The sequence below is a fragment of the Salvelinus alpinus genome, chromosome 17, assembly GCF_045679555.1.
Source record: "Salvelinus alpinus chromosome 17, SLU_Salpinus.1, whole genome shotgun sequence".
Taxonomy (NCBI): Eukaryota; Metazoa; Chordata; class Actinopteri; order Salmoniformes; family Salmonidae; genus Salvelinus; species Salvelinus alpinus.
Window position 1 is genome coordinate 24,573,620 of NC_092102.1, and position 21,872 is coordinate 24,595,491.

General features: G+C 43.2%; 1 protein-coding gene across 7 annotated transcripts in view; it reads left to right on the forward strand.

Annotated features, from left to right (window-relative positions):
* The window catches only part of LOC139542576 (vitamin D3 receptor A-like), a 125,162-nt gene that overhangs the window by 95,810 nt on the left and 7,480 nt on the right, over positions 1 to 21,872 (forward strand). For 6 of the 7 annotated variants that reach the window (XM_071348173.1, XM_071348172.1, XM_071348176.1 and 3 more), the window contains 6 exons: positions 2,553 to 2,683; positions 8,053 to 8,237; positions 8,463 to 8,562; positions 10,582 to 10,765; positions 16,802 to 16,956; positions 21,510 to 21,626. In XM_071348173.1, the coding sequence (XP_071204274.1) occupies positions 2,553 to 2,683; positions 8,053 to 8,237; positions 8,463 to 8,562; positions 10,582 to 10,765; positions 16,802 to 16,956; positions 21,510 to 21,626 (872 nt within the window). The remainder of the gene's footprint in view (positions 1 to 2,552; positions 2,684 to 8,052; positions 8,238 to 8,462; positions 8,563 to 10,581; positions 10,766 to 16,801; positions 16,957 to 21,509; positions 21,627 to 21,872) is intronic. The other variant, XM_071348177.1, reaches the window with a different exon arrangement.

Consider the following 21,872-nt stretch of genomic DNA (forward strand, 5'->3'; position numbering starts at 1 on the left):
TTCTAAGCAAGTTGGGCATAAATCTTGTTAGCCGCTAATAGCTAGCTAATAAATGTACTGAGTCAGCGCAAACATAATTAGCTATACAGCCGGATAATACCAGACCTACTTCCTATAGGCTGTCTCGTCGTCGGTGATCCAGCGTCGCGTCATCTGCAAACTTAATGATGGTCTTGGAATCGTGTAGTCGTGGGTGAACAGGAATACAGGAGGGGACTAAGCACGCAACCTTGAGGGGCCCCAGTGTTGAGGGTCAGTGTGACAGATGTGTTGTTGCCTACCCTCTCCATCTGGGGGGCGTCCTTCAGGAAGTCCAGGATCTAGTTGCAGAGGGGGGTGTTCAGTTCCAGGGTCCTTAGCCTAGTGATGAGCTTTGTGTATACTATGGTGTTGAACGCTGTGCTGTTGTCACGAGTGGGCAGTGTGGAGTACAATAGAGATTGTGTGATCTGTTGGTGCGGTATGCAAATTGAAGTGGGTCCAATATTTCTGGCATGATGGTGTTGTGAGCCATCACCAGCCTTTCAAAGCATTTCCTGGCTACAAATGTGAATGCTACGAGGCAGTAGTCATTTAGGCAGGTAACCTTGCCGTTCTTGGCCACATGGACTATGGTAATCTGCTTGAAACATGTAGTTATTACAGACTGAGTAAGTGAGAGATTGAAAATGTCAGTGTAGACTTTTGCCAGTACGCGTCCTGGTAATCCATCTGGCCTTGTGAATGTTAACCTGTTTTAAAGGTCTTACATTGGCTACGGAGAGCGTGATCACACAGTCGTCCGGTACAGCTGGTGCTCTCATGAATGGTTCTGGTTCAGTGTTGCTTGCTACAAAGGCAGTACAGAAGGCATTTAGCTCGTCTGGTAGGGTCGCTTCACTGGGCAGCTCACGGCTGGGTTTCCCTTTATAATCCGGGATATTTTGCAAGCCCTGCCTCATCCGACGAGCGTCAGAGCTGGTGTAGTTGGATTCAATCTTAATCCTGTATTGACACTTAGCCAGTTTGATGGTTTGTCTGAGTGCGTAGCAGGATTTCTTATAAGTGTCTGGATTAGTGTCTCACTCCTTGAAAGCAGTAGCTCTAGCCTTTAGCTCAGTGCTGCCTGTACTCCATGGCTTCTGGTTGGGATATGTACATACAGTCACTGTGAAGCCTGTGACTGATGAGGTAAACTCCTCAATGCCATCGGCTGAATCCCGGAACATATTCCAATCACATATTATCCTGAGAAAGCGTGCGTAATTGTACATGCTGAACACCTTTTAAAATCTGGGAAAATATCCACCATGGGCAGCAGGTGAGCGAGTGTCGGAGAATGTGGTGATGAGGCTTGTGGAACTTTACGTTGGCAAGGGGAGAAGGGTCACCATGGACAATAGAGAACCTGAGACTATTATGCTGTACTGACAAAGGTATGTCAGTGTTTCAAGCAAGTGAAAGTTACGAAAATTGTGTCAACTGTTAGGACAAGGAATAACCGCTAAATGAAATCAAACTGATGCCATTGCATGAAGATGCACACAAGCACGACCTGACAATTGACTATTTTTGACTGCTGTCATATCGACACTTACAGTGCATTCGGAAAGTATTCATATCCTCTTCCCTTTTTCAACATCTTGTTACATTTCAGCCTCATTCTGAAATTGATTTTTAAAATAAGGCTGTAACATAACAATGTGAAGGGGTCTGAATACTTTCCAAATACACTATGTGCTTCCAACACCTGTATATCTTACAAGTAAAGGGAAAATTGTTTGCCATAGACAAATTCCCGCTGAATTTAAAGCTGAGCTGTTTCCCTTCGATTCTCTTCGTTCCCTTTTCTTTTTTTTTAACATCAAGAAAACATCTTAACATCTAAAAACCAATGGGGGTTGTATCTACAGAGTTCATAGTGATTGAAGTAGTTATACTGCAGGGCAGAAAGCACCCCAAATAGTTTCATTATCATAATACCGTCAAGACTACTTGATGCAGCTTGGGAAAATGTAAACGATGTATGTGGATTACAGAAAGTGCCGACAGGAAAGAAGGAGAAAATGCCAGAGTGTGTCTTTCTCAGACATCATGTTCTCATGAAACACAACTCTTAGTCAGTGGTCCTCATGTCTGCCATGCTTAATCTGTTAACTATTTGGGAGAAAGGGCAACAGACACCAGTTGAAACCCCTGTGTGTGTGTGGGGGGGGGGAACAAGAGGGACTCTAGTACTCTACTGATCTGTGTGTTAATCTTTTACTAAACTATGTGCGTGCGCCTCAGGTGCTTGCTGCAATTGAGAGGCTGTATGTCAAGGTTGTATATCTGTTTTTCTGTTTGAATGGCACGCTATGTGACTGCTCATGAAATGTTTGTTTTTACTGTCAGGGGGGGTAGTGTTGCTTTCTAATACAGTGTGTTTCTGTGTCTGAATGTAATCCTGTTGAGTAATAATCCCGTCTGCCTTCCATTTCCTGTAAAATAGCAATATTAGCAGCACGGTTTTAATGCATCTTCCTCTTTTAATGTGCTAGTGAGCCAGCTCTGTCTCTATCTGCCCCCACCAGACGCAGCATGAAGCGTAAGGCCAGTTTCACCTGCCCTTTCAACGGCAGCTGCTCCATCACCAAGGACAACCGGCGCCACTGCCAGGCCTGCCGGCTCAAACGCTGCGTGGACATGGGCATGATGAAGGAGTGTGAGTACTCAGAGACACCTGATTTCTAACTGGTCATAAATACAGTAACTTCAGCCCTTTAAGTGCTTGGCTCATTCTGGCTGAAGACTGTTTACATCATGTGAAAGAGCAATACAGACGTACAGTACACTCTCTACTGTACAGTATGTTACTACTGTCTGTTTTACATAATCATCTTTGCCTGGACATGCTCTTTCTTTTTTAGAGGTCTGTATTTGTGTTGCTTTCAGCCAGAAAAATTGAGCAGGGTTGTACTGTATTTTATGTTCTGTACCGACTTGTTTCAAAAATATTCCCCAAAATTAGCTGGCTAAGGTCATAGAATCCTTCTTTATAAAATGCCCTCCAGTTTACCATGCTTCAACACCAAGTCAGCAGGGTTATGAAAATAAACAAGCTGCATTTTGAGGTGACAGAGAGGGGTGAAGGAGGGGAGAGCGAAATAAAGACCAGTCCAACAATTTTTTTAAATGTATTATTTATTTCACCTTTATTTAACCAGGTAGGCAAGTTGAGAACAAGTTCTCATTTACAATTGCGGCCTGGCCAAGATAAAGCAAAGCAGTTTGACACATACAACAACACAGTTACACATGGAGTAAAACAAACATACAGTCAATAATACAGTAGAAAAATAAGTCTATTTACAATGTGAGCAAGTACAATGCTCCGGCTGCTTCTGTGGAGCCTAGCCCGCAAACAGTCACAAGCCTAAATGAGGCCCCTGGAAAAGGATCCAAACAGCTAAAATGGCCTCTTTGTCTGCACCAGCGCTAAAGCTCCAGGCCACAGTGCTGCCTGGCACAGCATGCCCCAGTCATGTGGGTACTGACTCATGTGAAACAATAACATGTGTCTTGCCCTGAAATATTTCAGACGGGTGTGGCATGGAGTGAGACTTGCGATTGGATGAGAGCGACGACTCTGCAACCAATTGTCGAGCTAGGTTCAGCTTGATGTGGACACAAGTGCAGGCTGTTATGTAAAGTAGAATGTTGATGTTAAATGCTCTTTGAAGTTTGCCTGTTGGTTCTCTTTTTTTTGGAGTGATACAGTTACCGTATGTGGCTGATATAGCACTATGTTGACATGAATAAATCATGTTGAATGCTACACAGATGTTTTGCACAGCTGTGTGTTAATGAGAGTTGAACGTCATAACCAGTGGGTGTTGTCGTAACGCATTAATTGGTCAATCCAAGGCCTCGCCCTTATAGTTTGTTGCTTTTTCAAAGCATCGCTGCCTTGCAGAGGATCCAGCCACATTGTCCGCAGTTGATAGTGTGTGCCAAGACAACAGACCAGGCCTGCCCACTCTGCCGCCTGCCAAATCAGTGGAGAGTACACAATTATCCACACTCCCTTATCCTACAGGGTTAACAGGAGGGCAGCCAGAAATAGCCCCCTCTGTGCTCATTCTGCTAAGAGGTGAAATTAAATTACTACTATTGAAATTAAATTACTACAAGACAAAACGGCTCACTCAATCAAGCCTGATAGTCTTGGAAGTTTAAAATCAAAGCTTGCTTTCATATAATTGAAAAGAAAGCTTGAAAAGGTAGTGAAATGGGATAATGTCTTAGTGTGGGTAGTGCCTAAAGAATCCAATACTTTACCTTGTATGCAGTACAAATCACATTTATTGTGGGAGCATCTTTGAGTATTAATTAGGCTGTTTTGAGAAGGTTTGAATCCTAAGCAACCTGCCTACACATTGTTTGATATACAATAGACTAACATACCTACTGTAGTAGGTCAAAGCTGTGTGCTGGAAAACCTTGGTAGAGCATGGGTGAAGTATGTATGGTGGTGCTTGTGAATTTCTTTTCCTTTTTGGCTTCAGATCAATACCTACTTCTCACTTAAAACAGTTTTTTGTTTCTAGTTAATAATAGCTGGGGATGGTTATTGTGATATTGATGATATTCTGACCCAGAGTATTACGATACCAAATACTACATTCAGTAGTGACAGTCAAGGCAAATCAAGTGGCCCTTAATTATGATCCTTTTAAAATATTTTCTGTGGACTTGATCTTTTATGCTTAATCTTTAAATTCCAATCGAGGATTGCTCTCCCTGCATCTCAGTCCTCCGCCGCGGCGAACCAGGCACTAGACTAATTACTAAATGTGGACACATTCTGTGGTAAACAGCTCGATTTTTCTGTCCTCAGCCGGCTGTCTGTCACCTCAGTGCTGTGCCAGCAATACAGAAGGCACTGTGAAATACTATCTAGACAACGCAGCAGACGATAGCTGGCAAATTCTGGGAAATCACCACTGTTGGCAGCTTGGGTGCGTCGGCAGTCCTTTTGACTATGCCATGCTAGATGGGCTACGGAGTGTCCCATTCTGGTTTGATGTCAACCAGCCAGTAACAGTAAGACAGTCTATGATGTAGTAAGGGTGGTCCACCTCTAGTTCTGAACATATCTCCATTGTGGATAATCCTTAAATATGGGAATAGATTAAATCAAATGTTGGTGACAGCACCATTGTTAAATAGGTAGCTACTAGCTAGCATACAGTGCATTTGGAAAGTGTTCAGACCCCTTCACTTTTTCCACATTTTCTTACGTTACAGCCTTATTCTAAAATTGGTTAAATAAAATGTTTTCCTCATCAATCTACACACAATACCCAATGATAACAAAGCAAAAACAGGTTTTTAGACATTTTTACTAATTTATATATAAAAAATAAAAAACGGAATTACCTTATTTACATAAGTATTAAGACCCTTTGCTATGAGACTAGAAATTGAGCTCAGGTGCATCGTGTTTCCAATGATCATCCTTAAGATGTTTCTACAAGTTGATTGGAGTTACTCTGTGGAGATGGGAGAACCATCCATAAGGACACCCATCTCTGAAGCGATCCACCAATCAGGCCTTCATGGTTGAGTGGCCAGACAGAAGCCACTCCTCAGTAAAAGGCACAAGACAGCCCGCTTGAAGTTTGCCAAAAGGCACCTAATGGACTCTCAGACCATGAGAAACAACATTCTCTGGTCTGATGAAACCAAGACTGAACTCTTTGGCCTGAATGCCAAGTGTCACGTATGGAGGAAACCAGGCACCGCTCATCACCTATAGCATCCCTACGGTGAAGCATGGTGGTGGCAGCATCATGCTGTGGGTATGTTGTTCTGTGGCAGGGACTGGGCGACTAGTCAGGATTAAGGGAAAGATGAACAGAGCAAAGTACTGAGATCCTTGATGAAGCCCTGCTCCAGAACGCTCAGGACCTCCAGTCTGGGGTGAAGGTTCACCTTCCAACAGGACAATAACCCTAAGCACACAGCCAAGATAACACAGGAGTGGCTTAGGGACAAGTCTCTGAATGTCCTTGACTGGGCCAGCCAGAGCCTGAACATAAACCCGATCTAACATCTTTGGAGAGACCTGAAAATAGCTGTGCATCAACGCTCCCCATCCAACCTGACGGAGCTTGAGAGAATCTTCAGAGAAGAATGGGAGAAACTCTCCAAATACAGGTGTGCCAAGCTTGTAGCATGATACCCAAGAAGACTTGAGGCTGTAATCGTTGCCAAAGGTGCTTCAACAAAGTACTTAAATAAAATTCAGAATCTTTATTATTTAAAAAAATATATATATTTCACCTTTATTTAACCAGGTAGGCTAGTTGAGAACAAGTTCTCATTTACAACTGCGACCTGGCCAAGATGAAGCAAAACAGTGCGACACAAACAACACAGTTACACATGGAATAAACAAACATAGTCAATAATACAATAGAACATTTCTATCTATATACAGTGTGTGCAAATGAGGTAGGATAAGGGAGGTAAGGCAATAAATAGGCCATAGTGGCAAAATAATTACAATATAGCAATTAAACACTGGTGATAGATGTGCAGAAGTTGAATGTGCAAGTAGATACTGGGGTGCAAAGGAGCAAGATAAATAAATAAATACAGTATGGTGATGAGGTAGTTGGATGGGATATTTACAGATCGGCTATGTGCAGTGATCTGTGAGCTGCTCTGACAGCTGGTGCTTAAAGTTAGTGAGGGAGATATGAGTCTCCAGCTTCAGTGATTTTTGCAGTTTGTTCCAGTCATTGGCAGCAGAGAACTGGAAGGAAAGGCGGCCAAAGGAGGAATTGGCTTTGGGGGTGACCAGTGAAATATACCTGCTGGAGCGCTTTGGCTTTGGGCTTTGGGGGTGACCAGTGAGCTGAGATGAGGCGGGGCTTTACCTAGCAGAGACTTGTAGATGACCTGGAGCCAGTGGGTTTGGCGACGTATATGAAGCGAGGGCCAGCCAACGAGAGTGTACAGGTCGCAGTGGTGGGTAGTATATGGGGCTTTTGTGACAAAACGGATGGCACTGTAATAGACTGCATCCAATTTATTGAGTAGGGTGTTGGAGGCTTTTTTGTAAATGACATCACCGAAGTCGAGGATTGGTAGGATGGTCAGTTTTACAAGGGTATGTTTGGCAGCATGAGTGAAGGATGCTTTGTTGCGGAATAGGAAGCCAATTCTAGATTTAATTGTGGATTGGAGAAGCTTAATGTGAGTCTGGAAGGAGAGTTTACAGTCTAACCAGACACCTAGGTATTTGTAGTTGTCCACATATTCTAAGTCAGAGCCGTCCAGAGTAGTGATGTTGGACAGGCGGGCAGGTGCAGGCAGCGATCGGTTGAAGAGCATGCATTTCGTTTTACTAGCATTTAAGAGCAGTCGGAGGCCACAGAAGGAGAGTTGTATGCCTTTGAAGCTCGTCTGGAGGTTTGTTAAGTGTCCAAAGAAGGGCCAGAAGTATACAGAATGGTGTCGTCTGCGTAGAGGTGGATCAGAGACTCACCAGCAGCAAGGGCGACATCATTGATGTATACAATGTTAGCCTCTGTCTGGTACATTTGATATGATTATTTGTTTCATCTGTTGAAACTAAAATGAACTTCTAGTTTAGTTTCCATGTATTTACTAATGTGTAGTTAATAGCCTCTGTCGGGTACATTTCTATATTTCTACATTGCTTTGTGTATCATCTTGTAGTGGTTTACCGCAGTATGGAAAATTGGCATTATGTATGTTTGTTTGAGAAACGGAACAGCTCAGATGACACTTGTTGGTGCTAATGGTGGTTCTCCTGGGAAGAAAATAAGCCTACACGCGTTCTACTGAGTCTTGTTTCAACCCTCTCTCATAGCTGCTGTTTGTGTGAAGAAAACTAGCAGCTAGTGATAGAAACTCACTTAATCGACCACTGTTGTCAGGAGATCTGAGAGAGGCTCCTGTGAAAGGCAATCAGGCTAGCTAGCTGTGTTTCTACTTTCCCACCACTCCTCTTCTCACCTGTCTCCCCTTCGCCTCCCCCTTCGCCTCCCTCTCCCCCAGTCATCCTGACAGATGAGGAGGTGCAAAGGAAGAAGGATCTGATCCAGAAGAGGAAGGAGGAGGAGGCGGTGCGGGAGGCCCTGAGACCAAGGCTGAATGACGAGCAGAGCCAGGTCATCGCATCATTGGTGGAGGCACACCACAAGACCTACGACGACTCCTACTCCGACTTCTCACACTTCAGGGTCTGTACTGATCGAAATATGCTTAGCCACTCCCGTTCTCACTTTTTTTGCTATATATATTTTATTGCGATATGAAATCACAGCTATTGCATGACATGCATTTAATGTTTTACCATTTTCACTTCAAGTGATTCTGTGTCTGTTGTTTTTTCAATCACTCCCATGTGCACTTTACAAGATAGACAAAATGTATTCTTGTTAAATGCATGTGTTGTGTGTTTGCAGCCCCCGGTGCGAGAGGGCCCAGTAACACGCAGTGCCAGTCGTGCAGCCTCCTTTCACTCGCTGTCAGATGCCTCCTCAGACTCCTTCAACCACTCACCAGGTGAGGGACATATGCTCACGCGCAGACACACAGTATACATGCACCACAATCACATGTTCCATTAACATGATGAGCAAGACTACCCTTGTCGTCATTGACAAGTCTCTCCAAATGTCTTGAGTCAATCAGTATTCAACCCCTTTGTTGAGGCAAGCCTAAATAAGTTCAGGAGTAAAACTGTGCTTAATAAGTTCCATGGACTCTGTGTGCAATAATAGTGTTTTTATAACTACCTATTCTCTGTACCCCACACATACATTTATCTGTAAGGTCCCTCAGTCGAGAAATTAATTTCAAACACAGATTCAACCACAAAGACCAGCGAAAGAAGGGCACCTATTGGTAGAAGGGTAAAATAAAAAATCAGACATTGAATATCTCTTTGAGCATGGTGAAGTTATTACTTATACTTTGGATGTATCAATACACCCAGTCACTACAAAGATACAGGTGTCCTTCCTAACTGAGTTGCCGCAGTGGAAGGAAACCTCTCAGGGATTTCACCATGAGGTCAATGGTGACTTTAAAACAGAGTTTAATGGGTGTGATAGGAGAAAACTGAGGATGGATAGTTACTTCCACAATACTAACCTAAATGACAGAGTGAAAAGAAGGAAGCCTGTACAGAATACAAATATTCCAGAACTTGCATTCTGTTTGCAATAAGGCACTAAATGTGGCAAAGAAATTCACTTTATGTTCTGAATACAATTTTTTTAGGGCAAATCCAACACAACACATTCTTGAGTACCATTCTTAATATTTTCAAGCATGGTGGTGGCTGCATCATGTTATGGGTGTTCTTGTCATCGGGAAGGACTAAGAAGTTTTTACTTTAAATAAAAATAAACTGAATAGAGCTAAGCACAGGAAAAATCCTAAAGGGAAAACCTGGTTGTCTGCTTTCCAAACAGACACTGGGAGACACAACCTTTCAGCAAGACAATAACCTAAAACACAAGGCGAAGTCTACACTGGAGTTGCTTACCAAGATGACGTTGAATGTTCCTGAGTGGCCTAGTTAGTTTTGACATAAATCGGCTTGAAGATCAATGCGTAGACTTGAAAATAGCAATGATCAATAACCTTCTTGAGGGAGCTTGAAGAATTTTAAAGATAATGTGCAAATATTGCACAATCCAGGTGTACAAAGGTCTAAGAGACTTACCCAGAATGACTCACAGCTGTAATTGCTGCCAAAGGTGATTGTACCATGTATTGACTCAGGGTGGTGAATACTTATGTAAATTAGATTTCTGTATATACTTTTCATAACATTTGGTAAAATGTATATTTAAAAAGAATCCAGCTGTAACGCAACAAAATTGGTATCAGTCTGGGGGAATGATTACTGTTACTGCACTAGGCTATAGGCCTATTTCAATCATATTTAAATACATTTAATGTTCAATAAATTTCAGTTCTGTTTTGCTACTTGTATGCTACTGTCTGAATATATTTCATAATGTATAGCCTTTAATGTGCGGTAAGCATTAACATTTTATTGGATAACCATTAGAGTAAGCTACCTCAATATTTGCAGCCGTAGGTGGTAATATCTCTCTGGGAGCTGATCTGTTGTAGGTCATGTGAATAATACTTATGTTAAGATGAGATTTGAATTGAGAAAGATGATCTGAGAGAAGCACTGCCTTTCTTTCGATCCAATCAGTATCGACACATGCTCCAACAACGTACTTTTACTGTCTGTTCTCTTTGCGTGGTGTTTTGGGAAACGCATGTTATATCTTCGGCTGTTGTAGGAAAGATGCGTCGTTAAAGCACTCATAAGCCTAAGTTACATCACTTTCGGGAAACTGGGCCCTGGAAGAGTTGAATGGCCTTTTGTACCATTTCATTGTAAACCTTTTGCTTCCTTTAGCAACCATTTATTGCCACTGACATCTCTCCCTCGTTCACATTCCCCATGAACTCTTACATTTATCCTTTCTCTTTATTATTGAACACCTCTCTTTCTACCATCTCCATTAAACACCTTTATTCTCTCTCCCTGTGTAGAGTCGGTGGACACCAAGCTGATGAAATTCAGCAGTCTATTGATGATGTACCAGGACAGTGCAGGCAGCCCGGACTCCAGTGAGGACGATGGCTCCAAGTTCTCCATGTTACCCCACCTGGCTGACCTGGTCAGTTACAGCATCCAGAAGGTCATCGGCTTCGCTAAGATGATCCCTGGCTTCAGGTGGGACTCTTTGCATATCATGTGCCTTCTGGTCTGGGGTCAGTTCTACATTTTGCCCACTAATGGTTAAGGTTAGGATTGTACGTAGACGAAAATTCACCCCGGAGCCCTACAATAGTACATTAAAGGGATTGTGTAGGACCTACACAAATGATTGCTCCACCATATTCTGTATCTTTAATTAGGCAATTACACAACAACATGTTGATCTGTCAGGCTCCTTCTGTCCATTAAGCCTTTAGTAGTTATTTCTGTGGGTGGACGACTTCATTAATTGCATAGCTACAAGCTTTGGTACCGTGTGTTATTGTGTGTGTGTGTGTGTGGCATTTGATAAACACTTAGGACCTCCGGCGGGTACTGCGCAGTGCTCTTCCTGGAATACGCTGGAACAGAGTGATTGCATCACATGACGTGTTCAGTTAAGGTTCCCGATCCATCCCCAGATGTATGCAGTCAGTGAACATGTTGTACAGAACATGCCGTGAATACATATTCACAACAAGTTGTTTCATGTTTAACATGTGGTTCCGACAAAGCCGTAATGATGTCCTCGGCATGGGGAAGGGTGTGCCAGACAAATTTAACATTCATAGACTCACTAGAGAGTTGATTTACTGCGGGAATGAATCCTCATTCTCAAAATGATTAAATGCGTTAAGGCCAAAGTCAAATATGCATAGGGAAGTGGTAAACTCTCATACTGTGTAAAATTGTACATTTTACTGACCTGCGTTTGAGTCATTCCTGCACCCTCTCCCCAATAGTTGATCTCCATGAACTATCAAAGCCTATGCGCTGTGCTTACAGTACTTATTTGAACTTCGGTCTCAGAAAGCATTCAGGTAAATGGCTGAAACCTGTATTTGTGATGAAGGGTTAGATCACAGGTGTAAACGGATCTCTCACCAGCCATATCAGTCGGTGTTGCATTTATTCAGGATTCACATTCAGTTACAGGATCTGTTTAGAATGACCTGGCTGGCTGGCTGGCTGTGTTAGTGTGGCTCATGACTCAGTCATTGGCAGGGAGACTGCCTGTTCCCCAGCAGTCAGAGGTGCTGTACGGGCACAGCGGATCAAGATTCCCAGTAATTAGGTGTGCGTGCTGAAAGCAAAACAACTTAATAAATCGGACATACTTTTTCTTATTATTTACCTTCTGCTGGCACCTGTAGCACCAAAACAACTGTAAAAGCTACCCGTCTTCAGTTTGCTAGGGGAAAACAGTTTTGTTACAACTTATACTTTTCGCACAACAACGTGTGCACATATCCCAATGTATTTAAATGGCTATAGGTTTGAATGGGAAAATTTCTGCTCGCTTCTAGTGACTTGTCTTGTCAAACATTTAAGCTAGAAACGCCTTTCAAATGTGCGAAACGTTCTGGAATAATGTGCTTGTATACAGATTTTTGTAACCATGTAACCATTTGTTTGACATGTACAGACTGACTCAATTTAGATTGTGAAAAGATTGACACTTTTTGAACTATAACCATTTTAAATTTGCATAAGCCCCATATACTTTAAAGGCAAAATTTGGATTCGCCACCGATCTGTCCTCTTTAAAGTGAACTCTGGGAGAGGGGAAAAAATAATAATAACTCAGTTCTTTGTATTCACACTGCTCTTGCTTTTGAATGAGGACTCAACTCTTTTGCCACTTAATTTAACCTATTTTGTGGTCCGAATCCTCTTTGCATTCTCATTGCTGTGTTTAGAAAGGGACCAATGTCTTAAACATTTTGTCAATGCACTGGGTCTTTACAAAGTGCAGGACAAGCCATTCCATCAGAACGTGTTATCGGGCAGCTACATATACCTACTTGCATTTTGGAATCTAATAGATTGCATTATTTTAAAAGTTAAGACATAATAGTTGTAATTGGAAGATATTATTATAATGTAAATATTATTCTTAACAGAATACATAGCAGAAGAATAACTGCAGATTAAATAATGCTGTAATTGAAAAATGTAAACCCAATGTAGGCTACTACCACTTTAAATGCTAGAATAGGTTTTGTAAAAACACACATGGCTTATGATGCTAATAGTATTCACTCAAGCTTACTAAAATATCCCGCTATAATATCTCCACACCTACAAACCACCTCAAAATAGCTCACTGTAACCAGAGAAGAAGAGGCAAAGTGACAATCTGTCTGTGTGAAAATACAAGGTTAACCATTTTTTGTATGGAGGTTAATGGGCAACATAAAATTCAATTGCTAATTTGCTACGAAAGGTTTATTTGATCGAATAGAAATTTTGGTTTCTGTGAATGTGCGCACGTGGCATTACATTTACATTACATTTAAGTCATTTAGCAGACGCTCTTATCCAGAGCGACTTACAAATTGGTGCATTCACCTTATGATATCCAGTGGAACAACCACTTTACAATAGTGCATCTAACTCTTTTAAGGGGGGGGGGGGTTAGAAGGATTACTTTATCCTATCCTAGGTATTCCTTAAAGAGGTGGGGTTTCAGGTGTCTCCGGAAGGTGGTGATTGACTCCGCTGACCTGGCGTCGTGAGGGAGTTTGTTCCACCATTGGGGTGCCAGAGCAGCGAACAGTTTTGACTGGGCTGAGCGGGAACTGTACTTCCTCAGAGGTAGGGAGGCGAGCAGGCCAGAGGTGGATGAACGCAGTGCCCTTGTTTGGGTGTAGGGCCTGATCAGAGCCTGAAGGTACGGAGGTGCCGTTCCCCTCACAGCTCCGTAGGCAAGCACCATGGTCTTGTAGCGGATGCGAGCTTCAACTGGAAGCCAGTGGAGAGAGCGGAGGAGCGGGGTGACGTGAGAGAACTTGGGAAAGTTGAACACCAGACGGGCTGCGGCGTTCTGGATGAGTTGTAGGGGTTTAATGGCACAGGCAGGGAGCCCAGCCAACAGCGAGTTGCAGTAATCCAGACGGGAGATGACAAGTGCCTGGATTAGGACCTGCGCCGCTTCCTGCGTGAGGCAGGGTCGTACTCTGCGAATGTTGTAGAGCATGAACCTACAGGAACGGGTCACCGCCTTGATGTTAGTTGAGAACGACAGGGTGTTGTCCAGGATCACGCCAAGGTTCTTAGCACTCTGGGAGGAGGACACAATGGAGTTGTCAACCGTGATGGCGAGATCATGGAACGGGCAGTCCTTCCCCGGGAGGAAGAGCAGCTCCGTCTTGCCGAGGTTCAGCTTGAGGTGGTGATCCGTCATCCACACTGATATGTCTGCCAGACATGCAGAGATGCGATTCACCACCTGGTTATCAGAGGGGGGAAAGGAGAAGATTAATTGTGTGTCGTCTGCATAGCAATGATAGGAGAGACCATGTGAGGATATGACAGAGCCAAGTGACTTGGTGTATAGCGAGAATAGGAGAGGGCCTAGAACAGAGCCCTGGGGGACACCAGTGGTGAGAGCACGTGGTGCGGAGACAGATTCTCGCCACGCCACCTGGTAGGAGCGACCTGTCAGGTAGGACGCAATCCAAGCGTGGGCCGCGCCGGAGATGCCCAGCTCGGAGAGGGTGGAGAGGAGGATATGATGGTTCACAGTATCAAAGGCAGCCGATAGGTCTAGAAGGATGAGAGCAGAGGAGAGAGAGTTAGCTTTAGCAGTGCGGAGCGCCTCCGTGACACAGAGAAGAGCAGTCTCAGTTGAATGACTAGTCTTGAAACCTGACTGATTTGGATCAAGAAGGTCATTCTGAGAGAGATAGCAGGAGAGCTGGCCAAGGACGGCACGTTCAAGAGTTTTGGAGAGAAAAGAAAGAAGGGATACTGGTCTGTAGTTGTTGACATCGGAGGGATCGAGTGTAGGTTTTTTCAGAAGGGGTGCAACTCTCGCTCTCTTGAAGACGGAAGGGACGTAGCCAGCGGTCAAGGATGAGTTGATGAGCGAGGTGAGGTAAGGGAGAAGGTCTCCGGAAATGGTCTGGAGAAGAGAGGAGGGGATAGGGTCAAGCGGGCAGGTTGTTGGGCGGCCGGCCGTCACAAGACGCGAGATTTCATCTGGAGAGAGAGGGGAGAAAGAGGTCAAAGCACAGGGTAGGGCAGTGTGAGCAGAACCAGCGGTGTCGTTTGACTTAGCAAACGAGGATCGGATGTCGTCGACCTTCTTTTCAAAATGGTTGACGAAGTCATCAGCAGAGGGGGAGGAGGGGGAGGAGGATTCAGGAGGGAGGAGAAGGTGGCAAAGAGCTTCCTAGGGTTAGAGGCAGATGCTTGGAATTTAGAGTGGTAGAAATTGGCTTTAGCAGCAGAGACAGAAGAGGAGAATGTAGAGAGGAGGGAGTGAAAGGATGCCAGGTCCGCAGGGAGGCGAGTTTTCCTCCATTTCCGCTCGGCTGCCCGGAGCCCTGTTCTGTGAGCTCGCAATGAGTCGTCGAGCCACGGAGCAGGAGGGGAGGACCGAGCCGGCCTGGAGGATAGGGGACATAGAGAGTCAAAGGATGCAGAAAGGGAGGAGAGGAGGGTTGAGGAGGCAGAATCAGGAGATAGGTTGGAGAAGGTTTGAGCAGAGGGAAGAGATGATAGGATGGAAGAGGAGAGAGTAGCGGGGGAGAGAGAGCGAAGGTTGGGACGGCGCGATACCATCCGAGTAGGGGCAGTGTGGGAAGTGTTGGATGAGAGCGAGAGGGAAAAGGATACAAGGTAGTGGTCGGAGACTTGGAGGGGAGTTGCAATGAGATTAGTGGAAGAACAGCATCTAGTAAAGATGAGGTCAAGCGTATTGCCTGCCTTGTGAGTAGGGGGGGAAGGTGAGAGGGTGAGGTCAAAAGAGGAGAGGAGTGGAAAGAAGGAGGCAGAGAGGAATGAGTCAAAGGTAGACGTGGGGAGGTTAAAGTCACCCAGAACTGTGAGAGGTGAGCCATCCTCAGGAAAGGAACTTATCAGGGCGTCAAGCTCATTGATGAACTCTCCAAGGGAACCTGGAGGGCGATAAATGATTATGATTACGGCAACTTTGAGACAAACTACTTTATATCGGAGTTGTTCACGCGTGTATCTGCCCTCTCATTGGCTAGAATGTTCCCGGCTAATCCTACCGTCTCCCACCTGACTTCCGCCTTTGCAGACGTATTCCCATAGTTAGAGCAGTCAGTTCAGTATCCTGTTAGTATATAGATAATCTTTGCCAATACTAACCAGTTGGCCTATGAAAACTATATTACTACTGCAGTCACAACCACTACAGTGCAACCATTTTACTTGCATATGTGCCTAAATATTTTGGTGTTAGACCTGGTATTAAAATTTTGGAGCACCAGTGTGACGAAAAAAATGAAGGATTCTAGCTTTATTACCTCAAATAATTTCATTGTGCCCCTAAATTTCTTGGTGTGTGCCTCCATTTTCCTACTACCACTACTCTTTCACAACCATATACTTCAAGACTAGCAAGTACACACATTTACCTCAGGTAATGTCATTTTCTAGTTTGGTGTTAACCTTGGTACAGGTATGTGAATATGGATGGGGAGAGGGAGAGATGTGGGTGGAGGGGTAGAACAGCATGCCCCTGTGTGCTCCTGCTCAAAAGAAAACAGTGGAATGCCGTCGTCCTGGTAACCATATAATGCATTGTACATCTTGTCCTTCCTGTTTCTCTCCTCCCCTAGAACATTCTAGAGAACAGTGCTGATTCACTCATCCTGTCAGAAGACACGCTGTGGGTACAAAAAATAAAAATGAGTGAGATGGAAATAGATTTGTTTTCTTCAGACAATCCTTCAATTCCAGTTTCAAGGATAAGAACTACTTTGTTTTGTTAGGAAGTAAAAGAAAGGCATTGTCCAATGGGCTCAAATTCCAGCCTGGGTATGGTGTTATGCTGATTTCCCCCATCTTTTGGTACCAATGGAACCCAATCTTTAAATCTGGACTGAATCGCACAATGGGAGAAACGGGTTCCTATTGCCTCAATTCTTCAGCTGGTATAATAGAAGCCGATAAGAGGCCATCTGTGTGATGTGATGATGGGTAAGGGCACCCTGTCACACTGCATGTTTGGCTCAGTACATGTTATTGTGTTTCCAGAGGGCTGACTGCTGAGGACCAGATCGCCCTGCTCAAGTCAAGTGCCATCGAGATCATTATGCTACGCTCCAACCAGTCTTTCAACCTAGAGGATATGTCCTGGAGCTGTGGTGGTAGCCCTGACTTCAAGTACTGCATCAACGACGTCACCAAGGGTGAGACACAGAGGCACACACACTCACACACACACTCACACACACACACACACATATGTAGAGTGCTGTAAAAAAGTATTTGCCCCCTTCCTGATTTTCTTATTTTTTTGCACATTTGTCACACTTAAATGTTTCAGATCATCAAACACATTTTAATATTACACAAAGATAACCCAAGTAAACACTAATTGCAGTTTAAGTGATGATTTTATTTATTAAGGGGAAAATGCTATCTGAACCTTCATGGCCCTATGTGACAAAGTAATTGCCCCCTAAACCTAATAACTGGTTGTGCCACCCTCAGCAGCAACAACTGCAGTCAAGCATTTGCGGTAACTGACAATGAGTCTTTCACATCGCTGTGGAGGAATTTTGGCCCACTCTTTGCAGAATTGTTTTAATTCAGCCACAGCACCACAGCATTCAGCCACAGTTAGGATCACCACTTTATTTTAAGAATGTGAAATATCAGAATAGTAGTAGAGAATTATTTAATTCAGCCTTTTTAAGGTCACGCCACAGCATCTCAATCGGATTCAAGTCCGGACTTTGACTAGGTCACTCCAGAACATTTTTTTTTTTTTTTTTTAAGCCATTCAGAGGTGGACTTGCTGGTGTGTTTTGGATCATTGTCCTGCTGCAGAACCCAAGTGCGCTTCAGCTTGAGGTCACAAACTGATGGCCGCACATTCTCCTTCAGGATTCTTTGGTAGAGAGCAGAATTCATGGTTCCATCAATCACAGCAAGTCGTCCAGGTCCTGAAGCAGCAAAGCAGCCCCAGACCATCATACTACCACCACCATTTTTGACTGTTGGTATGATGTTCTTTTTCTGAAATGCTGTGTTACTTTTATGCCAGATGTAACGGGACGCACACCTTCCAAAAAGTTATACTTTTGTCTCGTCAGTCCACAGAATATTTCCCAAAAGTCTTGGGGATCATCAAGATGTTTTTTTTGCCAAAAGTGAGACGAGCCTTTATGTTCTTTTTGGTCAGCAGGGGTTTTCGCCTTGGAACTCTGCCATGGATGCCATTTTTGCCCAGTCTCTTTCTTATGGTTGAGTCATGAACACTGACCTTAACTGAGGCAAGTGAGGCCTGCAGTTCTTTAGATGTTGTTGTGGGTTCTTTTGTGACCTCTTGGATGAGTCGTCGCTGCGCTCTTGGGGTAATTTTGGTAGGCTGGCCACTCCTGGGAAGGTTCACCACTGTTCCAAATTTTCTCTATTTGTGGATTATGGCTCTCACGTGGTTCGCTGGAGTCCCAAAGCTTTAGAAATGGCTTTGTAACCCTTTCCAGACTGAAAGATGTCAATTACATTGTTTCTCATCTGTTCCTGAATTTCTTTGGATCGCGGCATGATATCTTGCTGTTTGAGATCTTTTGGCCTACTTCACTTTGTCAGACAGGTTCTATTTAAGTGATTTCTTGATTCAACTGGTCTGGCAGTAATCAGGCCTGGGTGTGGCTAGTGAAATTGAACTCAGCTTTCAAAAAATGTGATTAACCACAGTAAATTCATGATTTAACAAGGGGGGAATTACTTTGTCACATAGGGCCATGAAGGTTCGGATAGCTTTTTTCCCTTAATAAATCAAATGATCACTTAACTGCATTTTGTGTTTACTTGGGTTATTTTTGTGTAATATAAAAATTTGTTTGATCTGAAACATCGAAGTGTGACATGTGCAAAAACATAAGAAATCAGGAAGGGGGCAAATACTTTTTCACAGCACTGTATATACAGTTGAAGTCTTTGACATCAGCTGATGTAAGAAGGGCTTTATAAATAAATGTGATTGAAGTCGGAAGTTTACATACACCTTAGCCAAATACATTTAAACTCAGTTTTTCACAATTCCTGACATTTAATCCTAGTAAAAATTCCCTGTCTTAGGTCAGTTAGGATCACCACTTTATTTTAAGAATGTGAAATATCAGAATAGTAGTAGAGAATGATTTATTTCAGCTTTTATTTCTTTCATCACATTCCCAGTGGGTCAGAAGTTTACATACACTCAATTAGTATTTGGTAGCATTGCCTTGAAATTGTTTAACTTGGGTCAAACGTTTTGGGTAGCCTTCCACAAGCTTCCCACAATAAGTTGGGTGAATTTTGGCCCATTCCTCCTGACAGAGCTGGTGTAACGGAGTCAGGTTTGTAGGCCTCCTTGCTCGCACACGCTTTTTCAGTTCTGCCCACAAATTTTCTATAAGATTGAGGTCAGGGCTTTGTGATGGCCACTGCAATACCTTGACTTTGTTGTTCTTAAGCCATTTTGCCACAACTTTGGAGTATGCTTGGAGTCATTGTCCATTTGGAAGACCCATTTGCGACCAAGCTTCCTGACTGATGTCTTGAGATGTTGCTTCAATATATCCACATAATTTTCCTACCTCATGATGCCATTTATTTTGTAAAGTGCACCAGTCCCTCCTGTAGCAAAGCACCCCCACAACATGATGCTACCACCCCCTTGCTTCACGGTTGGGATGGTGTACTTCGGCTTGCAAGCCTCCTCCAAAACATATTATGCCAAACAGTTCTATTTTTGTTTCATCAGACCAGAGGACATTTCTCCAAAAAGTACTATCTTTGTCCCCATGTGCAGTTGCAACCCATAGTCTGGCTTTTTTATGGCGGTTTTGGAGCAATGGCTTCTTCCTTGCTGAGCGGCCTTTCAGGTTATATTGAAAGATAGTACTCGTTTTACTGTGGATATAAATACTTTTGTACCTGTTTCCTCCCGCATCTTCACAAGGTCATTTGCTGCTGTTCTGGGATTGATTTGCACTTTTCGCACCAAAGTACGTTCATCCCTGAGCGGTATGCCGGCTACGTGGTCCCATGGTGTTTATACTTGCGTACTATTGTTTGTACAGATGAACGTGGTACCTTCAGGCGTTTGGAAATTGTTCCCAAGGATGAACCAGATTTTTCTGAGGTCTTTGCTTGACATCATGGGAAAAATAAATCAGCCAAGAGGCACTGAGTTTGAAGGTAGGCCTTGAAATACATCCACAGGTACACCTCCAATTGACTCAAATGATATCAAATAGCATATCAGAGGCTTCTAAAGCTATGACATCATTCTCTGGAATTTTCCAAGCTGTTTAAAGGCACAGTCAACTTCGTTTATGGAAACGTCTTACCCACTGGAATTGGGATACAGTAAATTGTAAGTGAAATTATCTGTCTGTAAACAATTGTTGTACAAAATCCTTGTCTTGCACAAAGTAGATGTCCTAACCGACTTGCCAAAACTATAGTTTGTTAACAAGAAATTTGTGGAGTGGTTGAAAAACTAGATTTAATGACTGCAACCTAAGTGCATGTAAACTTCCGACTTCAACTGTATATATGCATGTATATGTGTATATATATACACACACTCTTCACACTACATAATGTGCCTTCAGAAAGTATTCATACACCTTGACTTATTCCACATTTTGTTAGTCGGAATTCAAATTTGATTAAATTGATTTTGTTACTGACCCATCTACACACAATGCCCAATAATGACAAAGTGCAAACATGTTTTTAGACATATTTGCACATTTATTTTAAATAAAATACAGAAATCTCTTTTTTTATTTAACTAGGCAAGTCCGTTAAGAACAAATTCTTATTTACATTGATGGCCTACTAAAAGGCAAAAGGCCTCCTGTTTGGCTGGGATTATAAAATAAATACAATATTAATATAGGACAAAACCCACATCACAACAAGTGAGACAATACAACACTACATGGAGACCTAAGACAACAACACAGCATGGTAGCAACATAACAACAACAACATGATAGAAACACAAATCGGTAGCTGCATAAAACATGGTACAAAGATTATTGGGCACAGACAACAGCACAAAGGGCAAGAAGGTAGAGACAACAATACATCACACAGTACCAGTCAAGTTTGGACACCTACTTATTCAAGGTTTTTCATTATTGTAGAAAACAAATCAAAATATATTTGAGATTCTTCAAAGTTGCCACCCTTTGCCTTGATGAGAGCTTTGCACACGCGTACAGCCAAAACAACTGTGGAATGGCTTCAAAACAAGAATATGAAAGTCCTTGAGTGGCCCAGCCAAAGCCGAGACTTGAATCCCATTTGAAAATCTATGGAAAGACTTGGAGATTGCTGTTCACCGCCGCTCCCCATTTAACTTAACGGAGCTTGAGAAAATCTGCAAGGAAGAATAGGAGAAAATCCCAAAGCTGGTGAATACATACCCAAGGCGACTCAAAGCGGTAATAGCTGCCCAAGATGCTTTTACACAGTATTGACACACGGTATGAGTAGGCCTACTTATCTAAATTAGATTCCTGCGTTCATTTTTCTAAAAACATGTTTTCACTGTCGTTATGTGGTATTGTGTGTAGATGGTTGAAAAAATGAGATATATATTTAATAGTTTTTTTTATTCCGGCTGTAACACAACATGTGTTGAGGTATGAATACTTTCTGAAGGCGCTGTAGTTCAATCACTATGTCAAACCACATGAACACACACTTACCCCCTGTCTGCCGCTTCCTGTAGCGGGTCACACTCTGGACCTGTTGGAGCCGCTAGTGAAGTTCCAGGTGGGCCTGAAAAAACTCAGCCTCCATGAGGAGGAACACGTGCTGCTCATGGCCATCTGCCTGCTGTCTCCAGGTATCTACCTGACCGCTGCCATCTGTGCTTGTTCGTATATGCACGCAAGTTCAGCATGTGCTTGGTTATACTGAGTGTACAAAACATTAGGAACACCTGCTGACCAGACAGAATGACCAGGTGAATCCAGGTGAAAGCTATGATCCCTTATTGATGTCAATTGTTAAATCCACTTCAATCAGTGTAGATGAAGGGGAGGAAACAGGTTAAAGGAGGATTTTTGAGACAATTGAGACATGGATTGTG